We start from the raw sequence: 22837 nt of genomic DNA on the forward strand, positions 1-22837 counted from the left end.
AATACTGTATAGATTGGGGCGGCAGGTAGCCTAGTGGTTAGAGCGTTGGGCCAGTAACCGAAAGGTTGCTAGATCAAATCCCCAAGCTGACAAGGTAAAAATCTGTCGTTCTGCCCCTGAACAAGGCAATTAACCCACTGTAATTGTAAACAAGAATTTGTTCTTAACTGACTTGCCTAGTTAAATAAAGGTTAAATAAATAAATAGATAATACTTCAATTATTTCCACTCTCAAATAGCTTGTGTTTGGGTAAGACCGTCTGCTAAAATGATGTAAATCTGTGGGTTTGTTGCAACATCACAGAGATGAGAGATGCTCCATCATTTAAGTTATAGAACGCACCTAACTTGTGAGATATTTTTAAATACTAAGAGGCAGAGCATTTGGACAAAAATGCTTACCATCAAATGGAGCTGTGCTGTTGTACTTGCTGAGCAAGTATGTTGCAACAACATTTATGTTGGAGATTAAAAAGATTCCATCTGAGACCCATTTTTATTGCTGACTATTATCACAAAAATCTCATCAGCATATGACTAGAGAAATTAGGTCACTCCATAAATTAAACTTGTATTTGTCTTTAATGTAATTTACATTTGGCTATTATTTCAACAAGACAAATGATTTTTAATCACAAAGCTTGTAAAATGACTACACAATCTGACTACATTAGTTCCTTATTCTAAAGGCAAAAATCCTTACATCATTGACTCAAATAAGTAGGTCAGAAAACATAAGCAAGAAAGCACAGGAGCATTTTGACAAACCGATGACCCTGAATGAATAAGCACTTCTTTTATGTTTTTGTAGAAAATGTAATTCACATGTAAGATCTTACTAGGGCAGCTTTAGCCTACTTATATTGTCTGTTTTTAGCTGCGGCTGTAGGTAAGGGTCTCCCACGACCAGCTCCAAACTTTAAACTGGCATACTGCACCTCAGTCAGACCCTGAATGACAAGAAAACACCACCATCATCATTACAAATAGTAATAGTAGAAAACGTAGTAATAGTATAATCTCACAAAAATAATACTTAGAATAGTATAATACACAAACATTTATTTTAAAAAGTTATTTTACCTGTGCTCCGTCCTGGTTGTGCTCGTAGGGTTGAAATCTTTTCTTTCCTTTGGAAATATTATGATACAATATGTTAAAGATACTATTGATAGCCTATATAATATACTGCTGCTATAGATGTAGAAAAGTCATCAATCATGAATAACTAATCAAATACAAACAGTACTTACGATGGTCGTGTCTCAGTCTGCAGACATACAAGGTGATGATCATCACCACAATAGAAAGAAGGATACACATGCCGCCCAAAGAGATGGCCAGAAACATTCCCTGTCTGGACCGCTCCATTCCTAAAAATGCACAATTTGTTTTGACACATAAGAGTTCTACATCATTTTAAACTTATACAAAGAGACACTCTAAACAAATGCAACCCATAGCCCTGGGGCGATCTCTCTTACCCATCCTGCTGACTGTCTTGTTCATCTTCACCCCACTGGTACTCTCCATAACACAGGTGATCTCTTCACCTTCAGCCCAGGTATGGCCAGGTACAGAGAGCTGGACTCTGACACTGGCTGGCTTCTCTGACAGAACCTCAGGTAAACGCTCTGAGGACTGAACCTTCCCCTCCACCTCCCAGTACACCCTGGCCTGACTGGGATCCAGTCCAGACACCAGGCACATGAGTGGGACTGGGGATGAGGGGGCCTCCTGCCAGTCCACAGGCACCAGGACCTCCAGAGTAGCGTCAGAGGTGATAGGGTCTGGAAGAGAGAGGACATTACATACATGACATGGCATAACTACCAAATGTATACCTCCCAGCACTAGAAAATATGAACACTAATATAAACCATGGAGAAGCATCTGATCTTACCAGAGACTTCCAGCACACTCCCATTGCCCATGTTCAGCATGGCACCATTAAGCAGGGCACAGTAGAAGATGCCCACACTTGTCCTGTTGGCATTGATGATGTTCAGGAGGCAGGCCTTGTTGGTGTGGACACTGTAGGTTTTTTGAGGCCAGAGTGTGAGCTTTCTCATAGGTCCCACTTGCACCCATACGATATGAGAGCATTCCCCTCCCATTTCACTGATGTCACAGTGAAATGTCACATTGGTACCCTCTGCCACTGTTAGTGACCCTGGGTACTGGTATACCACTCCTCCTGCTGTGGGAGAGCATACACATAGTTAAAAGTCTGACTATAGAGACTAAATCATCTGCAACTTGATATTTAATGTACAGTCATATACAACAATAGTAGATGTTGTGCATTTCAATAATCTTACCAACAATCAAGTGTGCAAGGAGAAATGTCACCTGCATCCAACTTGAACACATCTTTAGGGTGAGGTGTTGTCACTCAGTAATGATGGTGGAGTTGTAGCACACATATCAAGTGCCAAACTGCTGAGATTGCCAAAGAGTGCGGAATATCTATGTACCGAAATAGGTCACCAACTCACACCACTCCTCCATCATTGGAGACAACAGAGCAGCACTGACTCAAGTCATCACATGGCTTAAAATGTGCTTCAACGTGATGCATGAATAATGTCGCTGTTCTATAGCCTGGGGTATCATACACACACTTTTATTTTTTTGAAATCAATGGAATTTCCCTCACACAAGTGAAATCAGTTGTAATATATTACCCCATATTTCTGTTCAAGAATCCAGGTTTACTTTCAAAGCCTCAGGATTGCAAGCAGGATTACACTTTTTACATCAATGTTGTTGTGAAATAGGGTGGCAGAACAACGTGAGTGGCGAATGTGCCAAGAAGTACAAAGAAGGTTAATCCACTTGGCAGTGTTTGTATTATAATTCACCTCCCTGTCCTCAATGTTTCGATACCCTGACATCCCAGTACACAAAACTGTAGCCTACATGTCCCCAACTACGTCACATCTTGTTCCCTGACCTTTATATATGTCCCATCTATAGGAGAGAGGGTGTGCACGAGAGAGAGAGGGGGTGGGATTGAGGGGGATAGGGAGAAAGAAAGTTGTGTCACAATGTGTATTTGATTACTGTTATCAGGGAGAAAAGGTCTCATTGTTGCAGGTTGTAGGCAAGCTTAACCAGCTAGTTTACGTTGCGTAGTTGTTTCAATTGCATTCTCGCTTGTGTTTCTGGAAAAATAAAACAGTAAGTAGGCTAACCACTGCAAGTCCTTAATTCAGATACCGCAGTCATCAGTTTTCTGAGTAGAAGACAAGGGTTCCACATACGGATGAGGGGAATTGTGAATGGCGTGCACAATCTTCCTTACGAAAGTCAGTCAGACTGCAGTTAGAGTGCAGTATAACTGTAGTATGCTGCAAATACTGGGTCCAAAATAAAAACTTTTTTTTACTGCAGTAATTTTGCTGTGTAGATATTCTGCAATCCCTGCGTCCAAAATACCACAGTCGACTGCAGTTTCAAAACGGAAATATTTTTTTGTAAGGGTTTCCTGTTGTTCAATATCAATTTCAATAAATGATACACACCCATTTATTCTGGAAAGATATAAATGATTTTAGTACAACTTTTAGTACAAGACTAATCCTATTGTTTATCAAAATCAAAGGGTGGTTTATGTTTTTGTTGTTATTTTAGTCTTTGCAAACATCATGTCGACCTCATTGGCTGTCAGTCCTTGCCATTGCTCCATTTATGAATTTGAGAGTAGTTTCCCTCAGTTTACTAAATAGTGGCTGTGTCAGGCTGTTGATTTTGCCTCATGCATTTTTTTGTGCCTTGCTTCTCAAAGGTTTACAGCATCAAGGTGAAACTGATACTCCGATACTCCGATAAATCTTTCTGGCCACTGGTTGGCGTCATACACCACGAATGTCTATATTTACGTTCTCTTCCAACGCGCACACTCATATTCTAGGGTCCGCCCCGCTCCATACACCTGTTCTACCTGCACAATTATCTGGATGATAAAATAACCGTTTCTTTCAGACAGAAATAGTTTCTCATCAAGAAAGCAACCAGGTTAATTCCCAAAGTCCACTGTGTGTATTTGGCTTTTCTTTTAAAAACGTTAGTCTACCTGTTTGATACATCATGGAGAAAAGACCCATCAAATTTGGGATTATTCTTACTTTGGCTGTTTCAGGTATGGCAGAAAACATATCTATCTATGTATCTATCTATGTATCTATCTACTCTTCCATGCATCTTAATTTATTGATTAATCTAAAATATGTAGCCTATAACACATTTACACATTACATTTCTTTAAAGACTTCTGTTGTAGGGCAGTGATTCCCAACCAGGGGTACTAAGACCCCTGGAGGTACTCGGCCTATCCACAGAGGGTACTTGAGAAGACTCATGAGACCATAGGCCTACTGGTAAAATGCACATGGGGGGGTACTTCAGGGGTACTCCGGGCAGAGCAAAATTCTGTTGGTGAAACAGTAACCGAAAAAGGTTGGGAACCACTGTTGCATGGGAAGCATTGGACTGTGTTGTACTGTAACCTACACTTCTTAAACACCTACACTTGTTCTGGCTCGTGGTGGCCCAACATACAATTAAGACACTTTATGTTGGTGTTTCCTTTAATTTGTCAGTTACCTGTATCTAAGTAAATCATACTTTGTGGTTTACGGAGAGTCTAACCTTATCAGCACACAACCAGAATAACACTTCTTCATGATTCTCTTGTCCCTGGCTGCTCTGGAGCCTTCTTGATGACATTATTTTTTACTTTAAGTTGCTTCCTCAGGTGCCTCAAGTGATGCCAATATACTGGAGTTAAAACCCACACTGAGAAGATTTTTAAATCTTAGCAAAACATCTATCATAATCTGTCATAATGTATAAAATGTCTTCAGGGTTATGCAGTAGCAGAATAGTATTATGGATTTACAATCGACCCCACTCAATCAAATATTGGGATAAGACAAAACAACTTATTTCCCGCACAGAGAAAACACATTTGCAAACTTTGTTTTGGATTAAATTAGTCTAAATAATGCATTATTGCAGTGATTGAGATCACAGATGGTGACCCCCCTTTCAACTCAAAGTGTCTGTTTACAGATAATCATTTCCACAGTACAAGGCTACCTTTATTGGCTGTAATTGGCACTTCAATCAGTCAGCCTCTAAGGGTAATGGCAGTAATTTATTAGATGGCTGTGCAACAGTATTTCTGCTAATTCCCGAATTTCGGCTTGTTTCCCATTCTCCTGTACAGCACTCCTTTTCTTTGCTGATGTTGTGCCTGTTGCCCGTTTACGGAGGGCAACACCCAGCAGCAGTGACAAGACCACCCCAGCTACGCTGTCCGCATACTACTTATGCGTCAGAATCACCAACCAGATTTACACTGAGTCACTCAATAATCAAAGCTCTAAGGAGTACAAACAGCTGAGGAAACAGGTGGAGCAGATGGTAAGAGTCTGTGTGTTTTTACTGCTCAAGTCTGTCCATAGAGCTTCAACTCATCACTCAGTCTATACCCACAAAATAACTCTTTGTCCTGCAGATACTTCATGCTTGCCAAAACAAGTCACCCACCATAGAAATATAATTAATAGAACGGGCGTCCCCATTCAAGTCAATTGTGGTAAATGGGTGGACTGGCGGCCATTGCAAGTGTACCCATTGGAGAAAAGCAGGAAGTAAAAGCAGGAAGTTTACCCATCAATATATGCTGTGATTTGTTGATTTAACTCAACTGAAATAAAAAAATACATTATATTGCATGAGCCACATTACTTAACATCATTTGAATGAACATTTCTATGGAAATTATTGCATCACAATATATGCGGTAAAAGAAGTCAAGGGAACACAGACCGTGGGGTATAGAAGAATGACACTGGATTGGCGCACATTCAACAGATATGATCTAACAAAGTGGATATTCGTCAAATACGTCATGATTGATGTATATTAACAGGCCCACAATGTGTTTACTAAAGTCTAATTTTGATATATTTGACTGTTTTCGCTGCATAACATTTAGAAGTAGTCCCTTTCAGGCTTATAAGAAGTGACTTCTAAGTGCTAACTCTTGTCCGTATAAGCCGGTAGCATAGCTAGCATACAATCAGTGGTAGACGTCAAAGTCGCTTTTAACTGTAATGCAGTTGATTGGTGATGATGACATGAAAATGTATTGGGGTTGACATCTATACAAGCATAATACACACATAAACAATAGCCTATATATGTAGGCACATTTTGCTGGTGAGCTTCGGGATCTTTCCCCCACGGCATTTTTCCCCCACACATTTCCATGGCATTTCCATTGTTTTGGTCAAGTTCTATTGACTTTTTTACTGCATTTATACCAAGCAACCATTGCGAGTGTACCAATGAGTTTACCTCTCAAATTGCCAGGGTTAGATGTTCCCAAGGCTGTTCTATTCATTTAATTTCTATGTCACCAACATCATCAGCTCTCCAACACCTAGCAGTGAGCACTATTTTAACAGTAAACAGCAAAAACGAGCCATCGCTACTAGCTCACACTCCAGTTGACCCACTCCACTACACCATAGACAAGGATACTATAGATACCTCCCTTACAACCTGTTACAATATCCTCAATATTCAAACAAGTAAAGGTGTGAAGACATGCCTTGTAGGATAATACTAAAGTGCTCCTCTAATTGCTGTGTCTTTCTTTTTCAGATGGATGACGTCCACAGCGCTTTGCCAGAGTCTGACAAATATATGGGTGTATTTGATATAATCTTCAGGTGAGCTCTAATGTTGAATTTAAAATTCTGCCATTGAAAAAAAATAGCATTCTTAAGGACATTGACAATTATACGTTATAATTGTTTTTGACTACTGGTCTCACTCTTGCAGTAATGGATCAGTCATTGCAAACTCGACATTAATGTTTGGGACTACATTCATGATCATTCCAACTTTGGTTAAAGGTCTACTTTCCACTCATATCCAATCAAATAAATCCAAAACCCTTGACCTGGACCTCGCCTATACTGAAGGTAAAGAAGATGGCAACCTCATCTACTTCTGCTGTGTAGCAGCCTGATTCATTTGTATGTTAAAAAAACGGTTTTGTAAATAGCTTAAACTGTTATTAGTAAAAATAAAGCAAATATAAATATGTTCTTTATTCCTTAGGTCAACTTCCAATAAAAGCCACACTACCTCTTGTAGCACGTACAACAGCAACCGTAACTTCCTCACCACCATCTACCACAAATACCCCTGCAGCAACGACTACTACAGCTGCCTTCGTTAGTACGGCTAGCCGTTCAGGAAGGGTCGGGGATGGAACTGCATCTACAGCAATGATTTCATCTGGCAACATCACCAGTCTTGCAACAATTAGTATCACAAGTAGTCATACCCTCACAACCACCACCACTAGTCCTGACCAAAACAGTACAATTAGCAGCATTACCACTAATTTTCCTGAAGAACATAACACTACAATTAGCAACATTACCACTCATATTCCTGAAGAACATAACTCTACAATTAGCAACATTACCACTCATATTCCTGAAGACCAAAACACTACAATTAGCAACATTACCACTCATATTCCTGAAGAACATAACTCTACAATTAGCAACATTACCACTCATATTCCTGAAGACCAAAACACTACAATTAGCAACATTACCACTCATATTCCTGAAGAACATAACTCTACAATTAGCAACATTACCACTCATATTCCTGAAGACCAAAACACTACAATTAACAGCATTACCACTCAAATTTCTGAAGACCATAACAATACAATTAGCAGTATTACCACTCATATTCCTGAAGAACATAACACTACAATTAGCAACATTACCACTCATATTCCTGAAGAACATAACTCTACAATTAGCAACATTACCACTCATATTCCTGAAGACCAAAACACTACAATTAGCAACATTACCACTCATATTCCTGAAGAACATAACTCTACAATTAGCAACATTACCACTCATATTCCTGAAGACCAAAACACTACAATTAACAGCATTACCACTCAAATTTCTGAAGACCATAACAATACAATTAGCAGTATTACCACTCATATTCCTGAAGAACATAACACTACAATTAGCAACATAACCACCCCTGCTCCTGAAGACCACAACATTACAATTAGCAACATAACCAGCCCTAGTCCTGGGGACCATAACATAACAATTAGCAACGTAAGCACCCCTGCTCCTGAAGACCACAACATTACAATTAGCAACATAACCAGCCCTAGTCCTGGGGACCATAACATAACAATTAGCAACGTAAGCACCCATATTCCTGGAGACCATAACAATACAATTAGCAACACAACCACCCCTATTACCCCTAAAAATCCTCCCCAGACCAGTAGCACGACAGTCTTCCGTAAAACCTCTCCATTAACAACTACCTCGGGCCAATCTAACCCCCCAGTTGCCCCTACTGAGAGAGCAACAAGCAGGCATCAGGCTGCCACGGGCCAAACGACCAGTCATAAGAACACAGAGAATACGGAGGCGACACATAAGACCACAGAGAATGCTGCAGCTGTAGTTGCTGTGGGCGGAGAGGGAGTCCCAGAATGGGGGATCACTCTATTGATACTGGCTGCCCTGACCTTGTTAATCTTCCTTATTCTCCTAATACTGCTGGTGAGTACAAAAACAAACAGACACACAGATGCACACTGTTTATCCTTAAATGCATTGTAGACCTCCAATTTCTCAGAAACAGCCACAACCCTGCTATAACAGTTACAGTATGTCATGCTAAGGATGCCATTTTAAAAGTACTATGATTCTTGTCTTTTCTTGACCTTCAGCTAGTGTGGTTGTGCTGTAGGCAGAGATATGGAAGTTTCAGCCCATATAACCAGATCAACCACGGGGCAGACATCCAAATGTACTCCACACACAGCCGCTTCGAAGTGCCCAACGGCAAGCCTAATGTAAGTCCTATGTCTTGGCAGAGAGGCCAGATAGACACAGACTCAGAGTCTGCATTCAGCAGGTTGGCTATGGTTACTAAGACTGGCCGCTCTGCCTCAGTGTTAGATAGATGTCTCTTTGTGCCCTTCTGGTTTTGACCAGGGAAACCTGAGGCGTGGGAAACACTAGCCTTCCCCTCTACCCTCTCAGCCGAACTACCCCTGTAGCTTCCAGAGAGGGTTCCAAGCCATGTTCCTCCCCCCAAGCCACCTATTTTCATTGATGCACCAAGTTGCTTATCTTCGAAATCAAACCCCCACATACAGTGGGGCAAAAAAAGTATTTAGTCAGCCACCAATTGTGCAAGTTCTCCCACTTAAAAAGATGAGAGAGGCCTGTAATTTTCATCATAGGTACACTTCAACTATGACAGACAAAATGAGAAAAGAAAATCCAGAAAATCACATTGTAGGATTTTTAATGAATTTATTTGCAAATTATGGTGGAAAATAAGTATTTGGTCACCTACAAACAAGCAAGATTTCTGTCTCTCACAGACCTGTAACTTCTTCTTTAAGAGGCTCCTCTGTCCTCCACTCGTTACCTGTATTAATGGCACCTGTTTGAACTTGTTACCAGTATAAAAGACACCTGTCCACAACCTCAAACAGTCACACTCCAAACTCCACTATGGCCAAGACCAAAGAGCTGTCAAAGGACACCAGAAACAAAATTGTAGACCTGCACCAGGCTGGGAAGAGTGAATCTGTAATAGGTAAGCAGCTTGGTTTGAAGAAATCAACTGTGGGAGCAATTATTAGGAAATGGAAGACATACAAGACCACTGATAATCTCCCTCGATCTGGGGCTCCACGCAAGATCTCACCCCGTGGGGTCAAAATGATCACAAGAACGGTGAGCAAAAATCCCAGAACCACATGGGGGGACCTAGTGAATGACCTGCAGAGAGCTGGGACCAAAGTAACAAAGCCTACAATCAGTAACACAATACGCCGCCAGGGACTCAAATCCTGCAGTGCCAGACGTGTCCCCCTGCTTAAGCCAGTACATGTCCAGGCCCGTCTGAAGTTTGCTAGAGAGCATTTGGATGATCCAGAAGAAGATTGGGAGAATGTCATATGGTCAGATGAAACCAAAATATAACTTTGGAGGACAAAGAATGCTGAGTTGCATCCAAAGAACACCATACCTACCGTGAAGCATGGGGGTGGAAACATCATGCTTTGGAGCTGTTTTTCTGCAAAGGGACCAGGACGACTGATCCGTGTAAAGGACAGAATGAATGGGGCCATGTATCGTGAGATTTTGAGTGAAACCTCCTTCCATCAGCAAGGGCATTGAAGATGAAACGTGGCTGGGTCTTTCAGCATGACAATGATCCCAAACACACCGCCCGGGCAACAAAGGAGTGGCTTCGTAAGAAGCATTTCAAGGTCCTGGAGTGGCCTAGCCAGTCTCCAGATCTCAACCCCATAGAAAATCTTTGGAGGGAGTTGAAAGCCCGTGTTGCCCAGCAACAGCCCCAAAACATCACTGCTCTAGAGGAGATCTGCATGGAGGAATGGGCCAAAATACCAGCAACAGTGTGTGAAAACCTTGTGAAGACTTACAGAAAACGTTTGACCTCTGTCATTGCCAACAAAGGGTATATAACAAAGTATTGAGATAAACTTTTGTTATTGACCAAATACTTATTTTCCACCATAATTTGCAAATAAATTCATTACAAATCCTACAATGTGATTTTCTGGATTTTTCTTTCTCATTTTGTCTGTCATAGTTGAAGTGTACCTATGATGAGAATTACAGGCCTCTCTCATATTTTTAAGTGAGAGAACTTGCACAATTGGTGGCTGACTAAATACTTTTTTGCCCCACTGTAAGCAGATGTTCTTGGTAGACCAGACAACCAATTAAACACAATCATCTGTGAGCTGTGACTTTATAGCTTTAATCTTGCCTTGGGTACGTATGAGGGATGATACCAGAGTTATCATCCAAGGACCTTCCTGTATGGGGCATGTTACTCATCAATATCACTTTGAATGACTGGCAACACCATGATTTGACTGAACAAAGGTAGTGTTTATTGTGGACATAAAAAATATATATGCTCGATTGAGCTTTGAAAGGGATGCTAAATACAAATGCCATGGGATCTACCAACGTCAGGGAGAGTGAGATCTCTCCCTTAACACCAAACAAAAAGACAATTGACTGTACTAATGAGACTTGCATGTTCATCACACTGCAGTGCACACCTCAAGCACACACACACACACATGAGAGGTTGTGAAGTGAGGAGGGAATCTACTCAGGTTTTTTCTAGCGTTGATATGTATGCATCATAGATATTTGTTTAGTTTTGGAAATGTACAGTTTGAGTTAACTTACACATTGCTTATATTCAATCTACTGTATCAGGATATTGTTGCGTATATGTGTTTATGCACTTCGTATAATTGTGTTACATTTACGTAGATATATTTTTTAATTATGTGTTGCTGCTAGCAGTGGTTTGAACATGTTTGTTATGTTGTTTTGTAAAGGGGACAGTGGAAGACATTGGAGGACTATTTGTTCACAGCCTCCAACTCTCCTTGATCAATTTATTGAGCATGGTCGTTCCGTACTAGTCTGCCAACATTTGCTCCAAGACTGACTAGCATATACTGAGAAGAGTGCCCCCTCTGTCACCTGTCTCTATGGCAACAGAGCAGCAGACAGACACATTGTAATCCACAACCACTCTGTTCTCTTTACATGACCTTCTCCTCCCAAAGCCCCTTTAATTGATGAATCACCGGTTTGATTTATTGTTGCAATTAAGCCGAGTGGATGTCTTTCAGGCTTTGTTAACTAAGGCTTTAGAACAGACGGACATCTGCAAGATAAGCTAACATTGCAGTTCTATACAACAGGTCAAAAACAGACTGCAAAATTCAGTTTTGCCTGTAAATTATTTTGTGTGCAGTATTATCTTTAGACTGTTTTACACCTTTGATGAGATGATACTTTCTCTGATACAGGACGAAATGGGGGGACCATCGAAAAACCGAACAGGGATGTATGTGGTGAACGAGTACTGACACACAGGTACAGTAGGTGACACACTTTCTGTATGCTTATGTACTTCAGTTGTACTATCAGGTAGACAACAGAGGAAGTGTAGTTTCATGTTTTCAATTCCAGGAGACAATCTCCCCTGAATGCTTTCTTTCCTTCCATACATCAGGGATGGGGTTCAATGAGAGGTTTGAATAGGTAGACTACTGATTATTGTAGATATAGGTGTGTAGAGATGTGTCAACATACATATTGATTAAACACATTGAAATAACTTCCTAAGAAAACACATCACTCATGTAATGTTGAAGATACTGTATATATTTAATTGAAGTAATTTACTGTTTTTACGATTGGTTGTTTTTGTTGTCCCTTCCCTACTTCTCTTTCCTCCAGAAGCTCCAGTCAATTGGGTAAGAAGACCATCTGAAATGGCCTTATGAAATAATATGCATGGGAGCAATGACAATTCTGTACAAATGGTCCAATTATCTCTGAAATATCTGAATGAAGATCATGGCGTTGGCTTACTGATTGTAATTTCAACCTGTATTTATTCAAATCAAATCACATTTATTTATGAAGCCCTTTTTACATCAGCTGATGTCACAAAGTGCTATACAGAAACCCAGCCTAAAACCCCAAACAGCAAGCAATGCAGATGTCCTAATGTTATTTTATTCCTAATGTTTTTACCAGTGGAGGCTGCTGAGGGGAGGACAGCTCATAATAATAGCCGGAATGGAGTCAATGGAATTATTATTCTATTATTCTGTACGTAAATCCGAGGCACTCCATTTAGTATATGTTACTCATCCCCGACCAACCTCCCTACTTTAGTTTCTGTTTAAAGTAACCAGGCCATTGAAAGGTATCATATGTCTTGACGTGCTCCGAAATACATAAATTATGTTTCTAATGGCTCTGAGGCCAGGCTGGCCATTTTGGCTTCCTTGTGGTAATGGGTTGAGTTATATTTTCAGTCTTTACTGAAGGCAAGCTTAACCTTTGTAAAAAAAGAAAGCTGATCCTAGATCAGTAAATGGGGTCAAAATATGTATCCTGCAATTAACATTTAAGAAGAATGAGTAAGGGTGCCCCTAAGGACAATACCCTATCAGGTACAGTTAACAAGAAGTTAATTGTTTTCAAAGACTGTAAATCAAACCTTTTTACTTGGGCTGAGAGATCCAGATCTAATTCCATACCGCTGGATAAGACATGTTTTGAGATAGGAAACTAGCATGCCAAGAAGTTAACTATTCCACAAAACCAACCCAGTGAGTAAAACACCAATGTTATGTATATTTGACAATCTGATTAAATAAATCCACCATTATTAATAAAATCTGTGAGATGTAACTATCTGTAAACATTTGAAGTCACCGTGCATTGGAGCTTTAAACTTTGCATGAAAAAAATCAAAATCATTTTGGGATTAAATATTGTAAATAATAAATCAAGTTTGTTAGATTGTTATGGGCAGAAGTGGTTTGGATGCATTCATGGTTTGTAAAAGAGTTGGATGATTCTGTTCATCAGGAGAACTGAAGCTAGGGCAGAACAGACATGCCTCTGTTTGTATCTAAGCCTGCCCTCATCCCCTGGCTTTTCTTTCTTTTATTCTTTGTGTGAAAGGAACAAGTAAATAGATATCTAGATAACGTGCTTTACAGTTAGGCTGGGTGTGGCGGTGTGATAAAGAATACGGTACTGTATTAAATTACAAAATTAGTCAGACTCCATAAAATTTAGATTTACTCAAACTTTGTCCATTATATGCAAGTCAGCGTGTATTAAAAAGGCAACACCTCTTTCTGCTATTTTGGCCAATGGGCTAGGTTTAACATAAAAAGTTGACATATGGGTGTCCTGGTAACAGATACATAACATTCATGATAATCAGCTACCAAGTGACATTGAGAATTGAAGACTTACATTTTTCAAGGTGTGCAGTACAAACCGCATTCTTATCCAAAATGCATGAGGTGTATGTCCCTTCCTCTCCATATCCCCTAACTGTATATATGTATTAGATATGTCTTTCTACAGTTGCATTGTATATTTTTCCAGGGAAACGTCACAGTGGTTGCTGTTACTAATACTGTCCAGCAGGAAGATCAATCAATCAGAGAGAAACTTTCAACCAAAACAAATAAGATCACAAAATCAGACAAGTGACACACTATGACGATAAGACAAATCTAGAAAATATAACATACAGTAATATCATGACATCACCAATACAGACAATACACTGGCAAGGAAATGTGGCATCAAGACTTGATTATACCTTGAATGCCCTGCCACATACTTGCCCACTGGAATGCCCAGTGCCCACTGCTATTGGCACAGAGGGTGTGGTGCTCCTAATACTGACAACAGGTCCGATTACCTCTGCATGGTAAAAGCCAGGACAGTTCGGGAAAAATGGCATAGTTCAGGATCTGATGAAGATTATGCTCCCAACTCTTTCCATCTGAATGTTATTCCTAGTGACATTAAAATGTAATGACTTATGATGAATTGGAGAAAACAAAAAACCTTCCAATTTTTTTTACTGTGGATTCTGACTGGTTGATGTTGTGAATTGTAGTCACTTAGTTAATTAGTTACTGTAGAAAACTGTTATAAAACTCCTTTACATTTCATTACTACACCCCACCCCATACCCCTCCACCATTTAACATTCAAGACTTCGCTTTGAAATTGGTCAATTTGCGTTCAAATGATCAACCATGAGACTGCAACGCAGTAAAAGTAGCTGTTAAATCCTACATAAACAGCTGACACACCAAGGCTGCTTCACAAAGGCAGCCCAATTTTGATTATTTTTTCCACTAATTGGTCTTTGGAACAATCAGATCAGCTCTGAAAAATATCTGATGTGATTGGTCAAAGACCAATTGGTAGGAAAAATATCAGAATTGGGCTGTATGTCTAAATGCAGCCAAAGAACAAAGTAAGCATATTTCCCAGTAGCTTATCCATGGGTGAGGTTGCCATGATGTACAGTATATTAATCTGGGTGTGGGTGAAAAGAGGTTTCGTTATATGACACACACACCTTGCACTTATGACATATAAAAATGTAGTCTTTAAATGCTAATTATTGAATCACTGCAAACAATATTGGATATCTTCAGTTGAAAGTACAATACCATATTTATGTGTTTATCTTTACAATGAAGACCTAACCTAACTAACTTGAGCCATAACTTCTGTCTGAGTATAGAAAAAAATAAAATAAAACATTGTAAATATGCTGGTTGAGGAAAATAATTACATTTAGAAAAATCTAAATATTTTTATACATTTTTATTTAACCAGGCGAGTCAGTTAAGAACACATTATTATTTACAAGTCAAGATAATTATGTAAACTTAAATCAGAATTCTGATTGTTTTGCGCTTGTTTCCAAATGTGAAATCACTGTGTAGGCTATGCATTGCCATCTTGTGGCTTGAAGGCGCAAATGGAATATAATGATCATAAAAGCATCTGCAGTATAAATCCACTTTGTTCATAACATTTCATCACTAACAACAACACCCTTGCAATAAAAACTGTTCTTACGCACAACATTGATAGCTCATGCAAAGCCCTCAAACAGCCATATAAGACTTGTAGGTGTTGCTGTAGATATTAAAGGGATAGTTCACCCAAAGTTCATTATTGGTTAATACATACAAGATTTTTTGAAAGATGATAGTTCACTTTAGGTGACCTTCACCGGTTAAGGCAAACTCCAGGAAGTGATGTCATCCTCCAGGAAGTCACTTCATCACAGGGCTAGACGTCCAGGTTTAGTGAAGACAGTTAACATCGGGTCCCCTGTCCCTCCAGGTTCTTAAGCCAGAGCTCCAGGGCGTATTTGGTACCAGTGCTGACCCGCTCCACATCTTCTCCGCTATTCGGGGCCCGGTTACACAAAACAGACAATGGCAAAATTGACTCACTGAGCCCACCTTCCGGAGAGACCTCCAATACACTGCAGAACCAACACCACAGAAACAAAATGCCAACATTGTTAAGAGGAACCCAATGAAATAATTAATGTCAGAGGAAATTAGCCCAGTAAAACTTTTTTTCACAAATACTTATCAATGGTACACTATATAATCTATTTTTTCTGTTTATGTTTTGAGTGCATTACTTTGTGGATGTGATGTACCTTATGGTTGGAGCCAGGCCCTCCAACGGTGTCACAGAACCCTCCTCTCCGTCCACGGCGGACACGATGGCCTTGACCAGCGAGGCGTCCACCCACAGACAGCCACTGACCTCAGCAGGCTCGGGGTGCAGAGAGGCCTAGAACAAAGATAGTCTTTAGTGAGTCAGAGGCCTTCTCTTTGATTTGGCTTTGTGTGCCTTTAATGATAACACCAGAAAGGAATATGGACAGGCAGACAGATAGACAGACATACAGGACAGTGAGGCAGATACCTGGAGCTGCTGGTGTGTGAGGGAGGTGTTTAGGAGCATGTAAGTGACCACATGGTGCCTCTGTGGCATCCCTCTGCTCAGCATGGGTGGGAAAACTGACTGTGAAGAGAAACAGAACATGAGCAAACAGGACTGTCAGACAAATCAGAATGTATCAAATGTCTGTGGAATTGTGGCCAGTAGATTTTTTCTAATGCATTTACATATTATTATTATTTAACAAACTATTCCCTGGACCTAGAAATGTGATGTGTAGTGGCAGTGATTTCCCACCTCCCAGAGCCCCAGCAGCTGAGCTGAGACGTCTCCAGGGTCCAGCTTCAGTCCTGTCTCCTCCCTCAGCTCCCTCAGCCCTGCGTCCAGGAGCTGACAAACAAGAGAGATATGAGGCAAACACACACACCAAGCTTGATTGAAGGGAATTGACCCCAGAGACCATGAGGGTGTTGAAACCACAGGCAAAGACACTTATGGGGAATAATCAATTTTATCTTCCACTGTTTAATAGCTATAGCAACTAGAAACGTTACCCTCTCATCCAGTTCCACATGGCCACCTGAAAAAATGAAAACAAATCACCCTTTCAATATCAGGAAACAACACTAAAGTTAATTGGGTTACCCAAAGTGTCGTTCTATGGAATGCTATTTCATTTTAAAAGGTTACTTCCGCAGAAAGATGCCATACCTGGTGGAACCCACACATTGGGGAAAATGCGGAGACTGGACGCCCGTCGAGTTAACAACACCTTCTGATTGGCTGACTGCAGAAGAATAGCAACCCCCACGTCCACTCCGCGGCTCTGAACATCCAATGGGATTGCAGCTGCCTCTGCGACAGACAGATACTTGAAGGGGCAAAAGGTTGCCCTCTGAGAAAAAACAAATATCAACCAAATAAACTCAAACATTTTCCATTACACTTTTTTCAGTCAACCAACAATTATTTATATGGGATGTGGCCACAACTGACAAAACAATTAAACCTATAATTTTATTAAATTGAATGTATTCCGTTGAGCCATTACCTTTAGAGGAATTCCTCTCCCCTTCTCGCAGTCACACAGTATAAAGCGATTGTTCTCCAAAGAACACTTCACCTCCACCTCATCATCAAGAGTCTCTGTAAAATGACCTGTTATGCTCTAACAGAAAATTAAGTGGTAAAAAAAGACGTTTTTTTTAACTGTTGCATAATTCACCTCATATAACAACCTTCAAAGAATCGGCAACTACAAGAATAAAGGCTAACCATTTATCTAAATGACTTGATTTCAATGTATTTTGGAGGGGAAAGTACTGGGCCTGGTATGGGTCCATTCAGTCATTGTTTTTTGGTTATCAATATAAAAATCCTGATTATGGATGGCAATCTTTGGCCCATAGATTAAGGAAATATACACTATATATACAAAAGTATGTGGACGCCCCTTCAAATTAGTGGATTCGGCTATTTCAGCCGCACCTGTTGCTGACAGGTGTATAAAATCGAGCACACAGTAATTTAATCTCCATAGATAAACATTGTCAGTAGAATGGCCTTACTGAAGAGCTCAGTAAGTCACCGTCATAGGACGCCACCTTTCCAACAACTCAATTCGTCAAATTTCTGCCCTGCTAGAGCTGCCCCGGGCAACTCTACAGTGGCAAGAAAAAGTATGTGAACCTTTTGGAATTACCTGGATTTCTTGTCTATATTGAATAGATCATTTAAACATTCAGTGTAGGTTGGAAAAAGTATGTGAACCCCTAGGCTAATGACTTCTACAAAAGCTAACTGGAGTCATCAATGAGACAAGATTGGAGATGTTGGTTAGAACTGCCTTGTCCTATAAAAAAAACAACATTTGAGTTTGCTATTCACAAGAAGCATTGCCTGATGTGAACCATGCCTTGACCAAAAGAGATGTTAGAATACCTACGATTAAGAATTGTTGACTTGCATAAAGCTGGAAAGGGTTACAAAAGTATCTCTAAAAGCCTTGATGTTCATCAGTCCACAGTAAGACAAATTTTCTATAAATTGAGAAAGTTCAGCACTGTTGCTAATTTCCCTAGGAGTGGCAATCCTGCAAAGATGACTGCAAAAGCACAGCGCAGAATGCTCAATGAGGTTTATGAAGAATCCTAGTGTCAGCTAAAGACTTACAGAAATCTCTGGAACATGCTAACATCTCTGACAAGTCTACGATATGTAAAACACTAAACAAGAATGGTGTTCATGGGAGGGCACCACAGAAGAAGCCACTGCTGTCCCCAAAAAACACTGCTGCAAGTCTGAAGTTTGCAAAAGTGCAACTGGCAAAATATTCTGTGGATAGATGAAACTACAGTTGCGTTGTTTGGAAGGAACACACAACACTATGTGTGGAGGAAAAAAGGCACAGCCAACCAACATCAAAACCCTCCACCAAAAAGTATGGTGGAGGGAGCATCATGGTTTGGGGCTGCTTTGCTGCCTCAGGGCCTGGACAGCTTGCCATCACTGACGGAAAGATTAATTCAGAAGTTTATCAAGACATTTTGCAGGAGAATGTTAGGCTATCTGTCTGTCAATTGAAGCTCAACAGAAGTCGGGTGATGCAACAGGACAACGACCCAAAACACAGAAGTAAATCAACAGAATGGCTTCAACAGAAGAAAATACGCCTTCTGGAGTGGCCCAGTCAGAGTCCTGACCTCAACCCGATTGAGATGCTGTGGCATTACCTCAAGAGAGCAGTTCACACCAGACATCCCAAGAATATTGCTTAACTAAAACAGTTTGGTAAAAAGGAATGGTCCAAAATTCCTCATGACCGTTGTGCAGGTCTGATCCGCAACTACAAAAAATGTTTGGTTGAGGTTATTGGAGAGTCAACCAGTTATTGAATCCAAGGTTTCACATACTTTTTCTACCCTGCACTGTGAGTGTTTACACTGTGTGTTCAATAAAGACATGAAAACATATCATTGTTTGTGTGTTATTAGTTTAAGCAGAGTGTCTATTGTTGTGACCTAGATGAAGATCAGATCAAATCTTATGACCAATTTATGCAGAAATCCAGGTATTTCCAAAGGGTTCACATACTTTTTCTTGCCACTGTAAGTGCTGTTATTGTGAAGTGGAAACGTCTAGGAGCAACAACGCGAAGTGGTAGGCCACACAAGCTCATAGAACGGGACTGCCGAGTGCCGAAGCACGTAAAAAATTGTCTGTCCTAAGTTGCAAGACTCAGTACCTAGTTCCAAACTGCCTCTGGAAGCAAAGTCAGAACTGTTCGCCGGGAGCTTTATGAAATGGGTTTCCATGGCCGAGCAGCCGCACATAAGCCTAAAATCACCAAGCGTCGGCTGGAGTGGTGTAAAGCTTGCCACCATTTGACTCGGGAGCAGTGGAAATCCATTCTCTGGAGTGATGAATCACGCTTCACCATCTGGCAGTCCGACAGACGAATCTGGGTTTGGAGGATGCCAGAAGAACGCTACCTGCCCCAAAGCATAGTGCCAACTATAAAGTTTGGAGGAGGAATAATGGTCTGTGGCTGTTTTTCATGGTTTGGGCTAGGCCCCTTAGTTCCAGTGAATGGAAATCTTAACGCTACAGCATACAATGACATTCCAGATGACTCTGTGCCTCCAACTTTGTGGCAACAGTTTGGGGAAGACCCTTTCCTGTTTCCGCATGACAATGCTCCCGTGTATAAAGGGAGGTCCATACAAGTGTCGAACAGCTTTGGGATGAATTGGAACGCCGACTGCGAGCCCAACATCAGTGCCCGACCTCACTAATGCTTGTGGCTAAATAGAAGCAAGTCCCTGCAGCAATGTTCCAACAGCTAGTGGAAAGCCTTCCTAGAAGAGTGGAGGCTGTTATTGCAGAGGGAGGGAGAAGAGGGGGCACAAACTCCATAGTAATGCCCATGATTTTGCAATTAGATGTTTGATGTGAAGTTGTCCACATACTTTTGGTCATGTAGTGTATATGTACAGTATTATTGTTTTATTTTGTATTTAACCTTTTCATTTGGGTGACCTACCCCTTTAAAATGGTATTACAGTAAAACCAAACACTACCATAGCACCTCGTTTTGATAAATTCCACGTGACATTGGCATTTGGCTAGTGTTGAAGTGACAACAAAGCAAAAACATAGCACATGCACAACTGACCTGTACAAAACGGGCACATTGCGGTGCGACATTATTCTTCGACAGATGAACCAGAATTTTCGTGACTTTTTCCATGGTTGTCAATTATTCTCCTTATTGATAGATACAGTAGTTTAATGCAGCTGGCAGTTGGCTAGCCTGATTTACAAAACAATTTGTCAAATAATCCTGCGAGCGATAACAAATCAGATTTCTGATAGCAATATAAGAATGGCAATGCACGTTAGCTAGCTAGCTAATATTACCACATTACACATTTGTTCAAATGAGTAGCGCAATTGACATCCCACTGCAGTTCACTGAAGTATTGACAATCAAGTTAACTCTATAGCTAGCCGTTATTCTGATCAATTCCCAAGCTGTATTAGCTAACTATCTATCCAGTGGGCTCCTGCCTTGTTAACTAGGTGGACGGTTCATGCAACAAAATTGTTTCCTGCCCACTGATCTTCTTAGCTTCTATGGCTGGCTGTCATGTCCAAGGAATATAAACACAAATGTACACGTAGCTAGCTACCTACATTCATTGGCTACATCGAAATCACATGTGGCTCTTCTTCTTCGTTGGTTTATATATGGCGGTTCGCAACCAACTTTAATGTTCTTTACCGCAACAAACTGGACTGGAGTGTGGACCAGAGAAAAGGAAAGTCTAAAAACTCTAAATCCTACCCACTATTCTCATCTCCTGAAAATTCCACCCCCAAAACATATTTTTGTATTTTTTTCCTTAGTCCATTGCTGATATCAAAATGTGTTGCATGTCATCAATAAGGTTTTAAAGATATACAGTATAACTTTCACAATACAGAAATACAGCTGATATGATGCATTATGAATCATATGATGGAAAAGACAACATCATGTGATGCAAAATGCATCATACCTTCTGTATTTCTGTATTTTGAAAGAATGCTGACAATGTAAAAAAAAAAGATTAATGAAACCTATACCGAAAGATAGGTTTTGGGTGTAGTTTTCCTTTAAGGAAACTAACATAATTAAATACTGAAGATTTTCTCAGCTATTAACTTAAGCTTGACCCTTCTATACCATTGTAGCTCAGTTGGTAGAGCATGGTGCTTGTAATGCCATGGTTGTGGGTTTGATTCTCTGGACCACCCATACATAAAATGTATGCACAAATGACAAAGTTGCTTTAGATAAAAGCATCTGCTAAATGACATATATTATATATTTGCCCTTAAATCTGATAACAATCCCTCCCATTGTGCTGGCACTGAAATAACACGTTTCCCACTGTCTCCATCTTCTCCTGACAGTGATCACACCCAGTCAGATGTTTTGTACTGTTGAGCTTTGTGTGTCCCAGAGCCTTGTGATTCGACGTTCCTCCCTTCTCTCTCGACCTGAGGACCTCCCTGCCCTCACATTGTCCTGGATCTTACACAGGAGTCTTCCCTTTCCATCCATATTCCACAATTCTTGTCATTTGTTTTGAATGTCATTCTCAAGTCTTAGCAGTCAAGTCCCAAATCAAGACAGGCAAGTCCGAGTCAAGTCTCAAGTCCTAAAATTTGAGTTTCGAGTCCTAAACAAGTCATAATGTGCTGTTCACCAAATGTAATACCATTTCATATTTTTAACAAGAGTAATAGTTAGTATATTACATTTAAGCAAATCATGAATGCTTTTAAAAAATATATATATTTATTATTTTCCAAACAAACTTTATTTCAATGGAAATACATGGGTAGCCATGTATTTCGATCGACTATCGAGGATCGCTAGTGGGGCGCAATCGGGCGATGTAAGCTTGTACACAATCGCCCAACCTTAACACGCACACGCACACACTCTCTCTCTGTGTGTGTGGTTACAGTAGGCTAACATATGTCAATGGTTTTCAGAACAGCAGTAACATCAGGCAGGATTTAGGCTACCAACTGCCTAGCCAGTTGTAGCTCAATCTTGGGTGCAATGATCACGTTCCCGCACTGACTGACTGTGTGGAGGCTCATTGATTTAATGCTACGTTAAGTTATATATAGCTGTCGGCTATATTCGCCACGACTTATCGTTCTTTGTGCAGCTTCAAATGTCGAACAAAGTTGGAAGTTGTTGCGCCTCCGTCTGTAATTTTCTTCCCACATGTTTTGCAAGTTGGAATCTGTTTTTTGTTGACTACAGCGTAGTCTTTATATCCGACCATAATAATTTGGGGTATCATCTTTCCAAAGGCTCCGTCTGAATTCACCCACCAATGTTCCTCTGC

At 40.4% G+C, this 22837-nt stretch overlaps 2 protein-coding genes and 1 long non-coding RNA gene across 3 annotated transcripts; 1 reads left to right on the top strand and 2 right to left on the bottom strand.

Annotated features, from left to right (window-relative positions):
• Positions 1-563: 563 nt before the first annotated feature.
• On the bottom strand, positions 564-2471 carry LOC139572483 (uncharacterized). The gene is made up of 6 exons (XM_071395222.1): positions 2322-2471; positions 1904-2200; positions 1485-1790; positions 1254-1373; positions 1084-1130; positions 564-950 (listed from the first exon to the last, which is right to left on the bottom strand). The coding sequence occupies exons 1-6, from the start codon at positions 2371-2373 to the stop codon at positions 855-857; spliced, it is 918 nt and encodes a 305-aa protein (XP_071251323.1). The 5' UTR covers positions 2374-2471; the 3' UTR covers positions 564-854.
• A 5159-nt stretch (positions 2472-7630) lies between these two features.
• Positions 7631-13333, top strand: LOC139573591 (uncharacterized). Its single transcript, XR_011674630.1, has 4 exons — positions 7631-8642; positions 8813-8938; positions 11969-12035; positions 12402-13333. It is a non-coding gene; the product is annotated as an uncharacterized lncRNA (long non-coding RNA).
• A 1975-nt stretch (positions 13334-15308) lies between these two features.
• Positions 15309-21141, bottom strand: LOC139573590 (nucleoside diphosphate-linked moiety X motif 17-like). Its single transcript, XM_071397218.1, has 8 exons — positions 20602-21141; positions 17479-17595; positions 17139-17322; positions 16982-17007; positions 16725-16817; positions 16452-16550; positions 16180-16316; positions 15309-15996 (listed from the first exon to the last, which is right to left on the bottom strand). Exons 1-8 carry the CDS (start codon positions 20674-20676, stop codon positions 15825-15827), a joined length of 903 nt encoding a protein of 300 aa, XP_071253319.1. The 5' UTR covers positions 20677-21141; the 3' UTR covers positions 15309-15824.
• Between the last annotated feature and the right edge of the window lie 1696 nt (positions 21142-22837).

Source organism: Salvelinus alpinus, chromosome 4, assembly GCF_045679555.1.
Source record: "Salvelinus alpinus chromosome 4, SLU_Salpinus.1, whole genome shotgun sequence".
NCBI lineage: Eukaryota > Metazoa > Chordata > Actinopteri > Salmoniformes > Salmonidae > Salvelinus > Salvelinus alpinus.

What these genes read in the sequence shown, in the direction of transcription:
- LOC139572483 (XM_071395222.1), bottom strand. Translation starts at nt 2,373, where the DNA reads ATGTGTTCAAGTTGGATGCAGGTGACATTTCTCCTTGCACACTTGATT. An exon ending in CAAGACAGTCAGCAGGATGG is followed by an intron (nt 1,374 to 1,484) that starts GTAAGAGAGATC and finishes GTGCATTTTTAG; the next exon opens with GAATGGAGCGGTCCAGACAG. An exon ending in CAGACTGAGACACGACCATC is followed by an intron (nt 1,131 to 1,253) that starts GTAAGTACTGTT and finishes ATATTTCCAAAG; the next exon opens with GAAAGAAAAGATTTCAACCC.
- LOC139573590 (XM_071397218.1), bottom strand. Translation starts at nt 20,676, where the DNA reads ATGGAAAAAGTCACGAAAATTCTGGTTCATCTGTCGAAGAATAATGTC. An exon ending in GGAGAGGAATTCCTCTAAAG is followed by an intron (nt 17,323 to 17,478) that starts GTAATGGCTCAA and finishes GTTTTTTCTCAG; the next exon opens with AGGGCAACCTTTTGCCCCTT. An exon ending in TCACACACCAGCAGCTCCAG is followed by an intron (nt 16,317 to 16,451) that starts GTATCTGCCTCA and finishes TCTTTGTTCTAG; the next exon opens with GCCTCTCTGCACCCCGAGCC.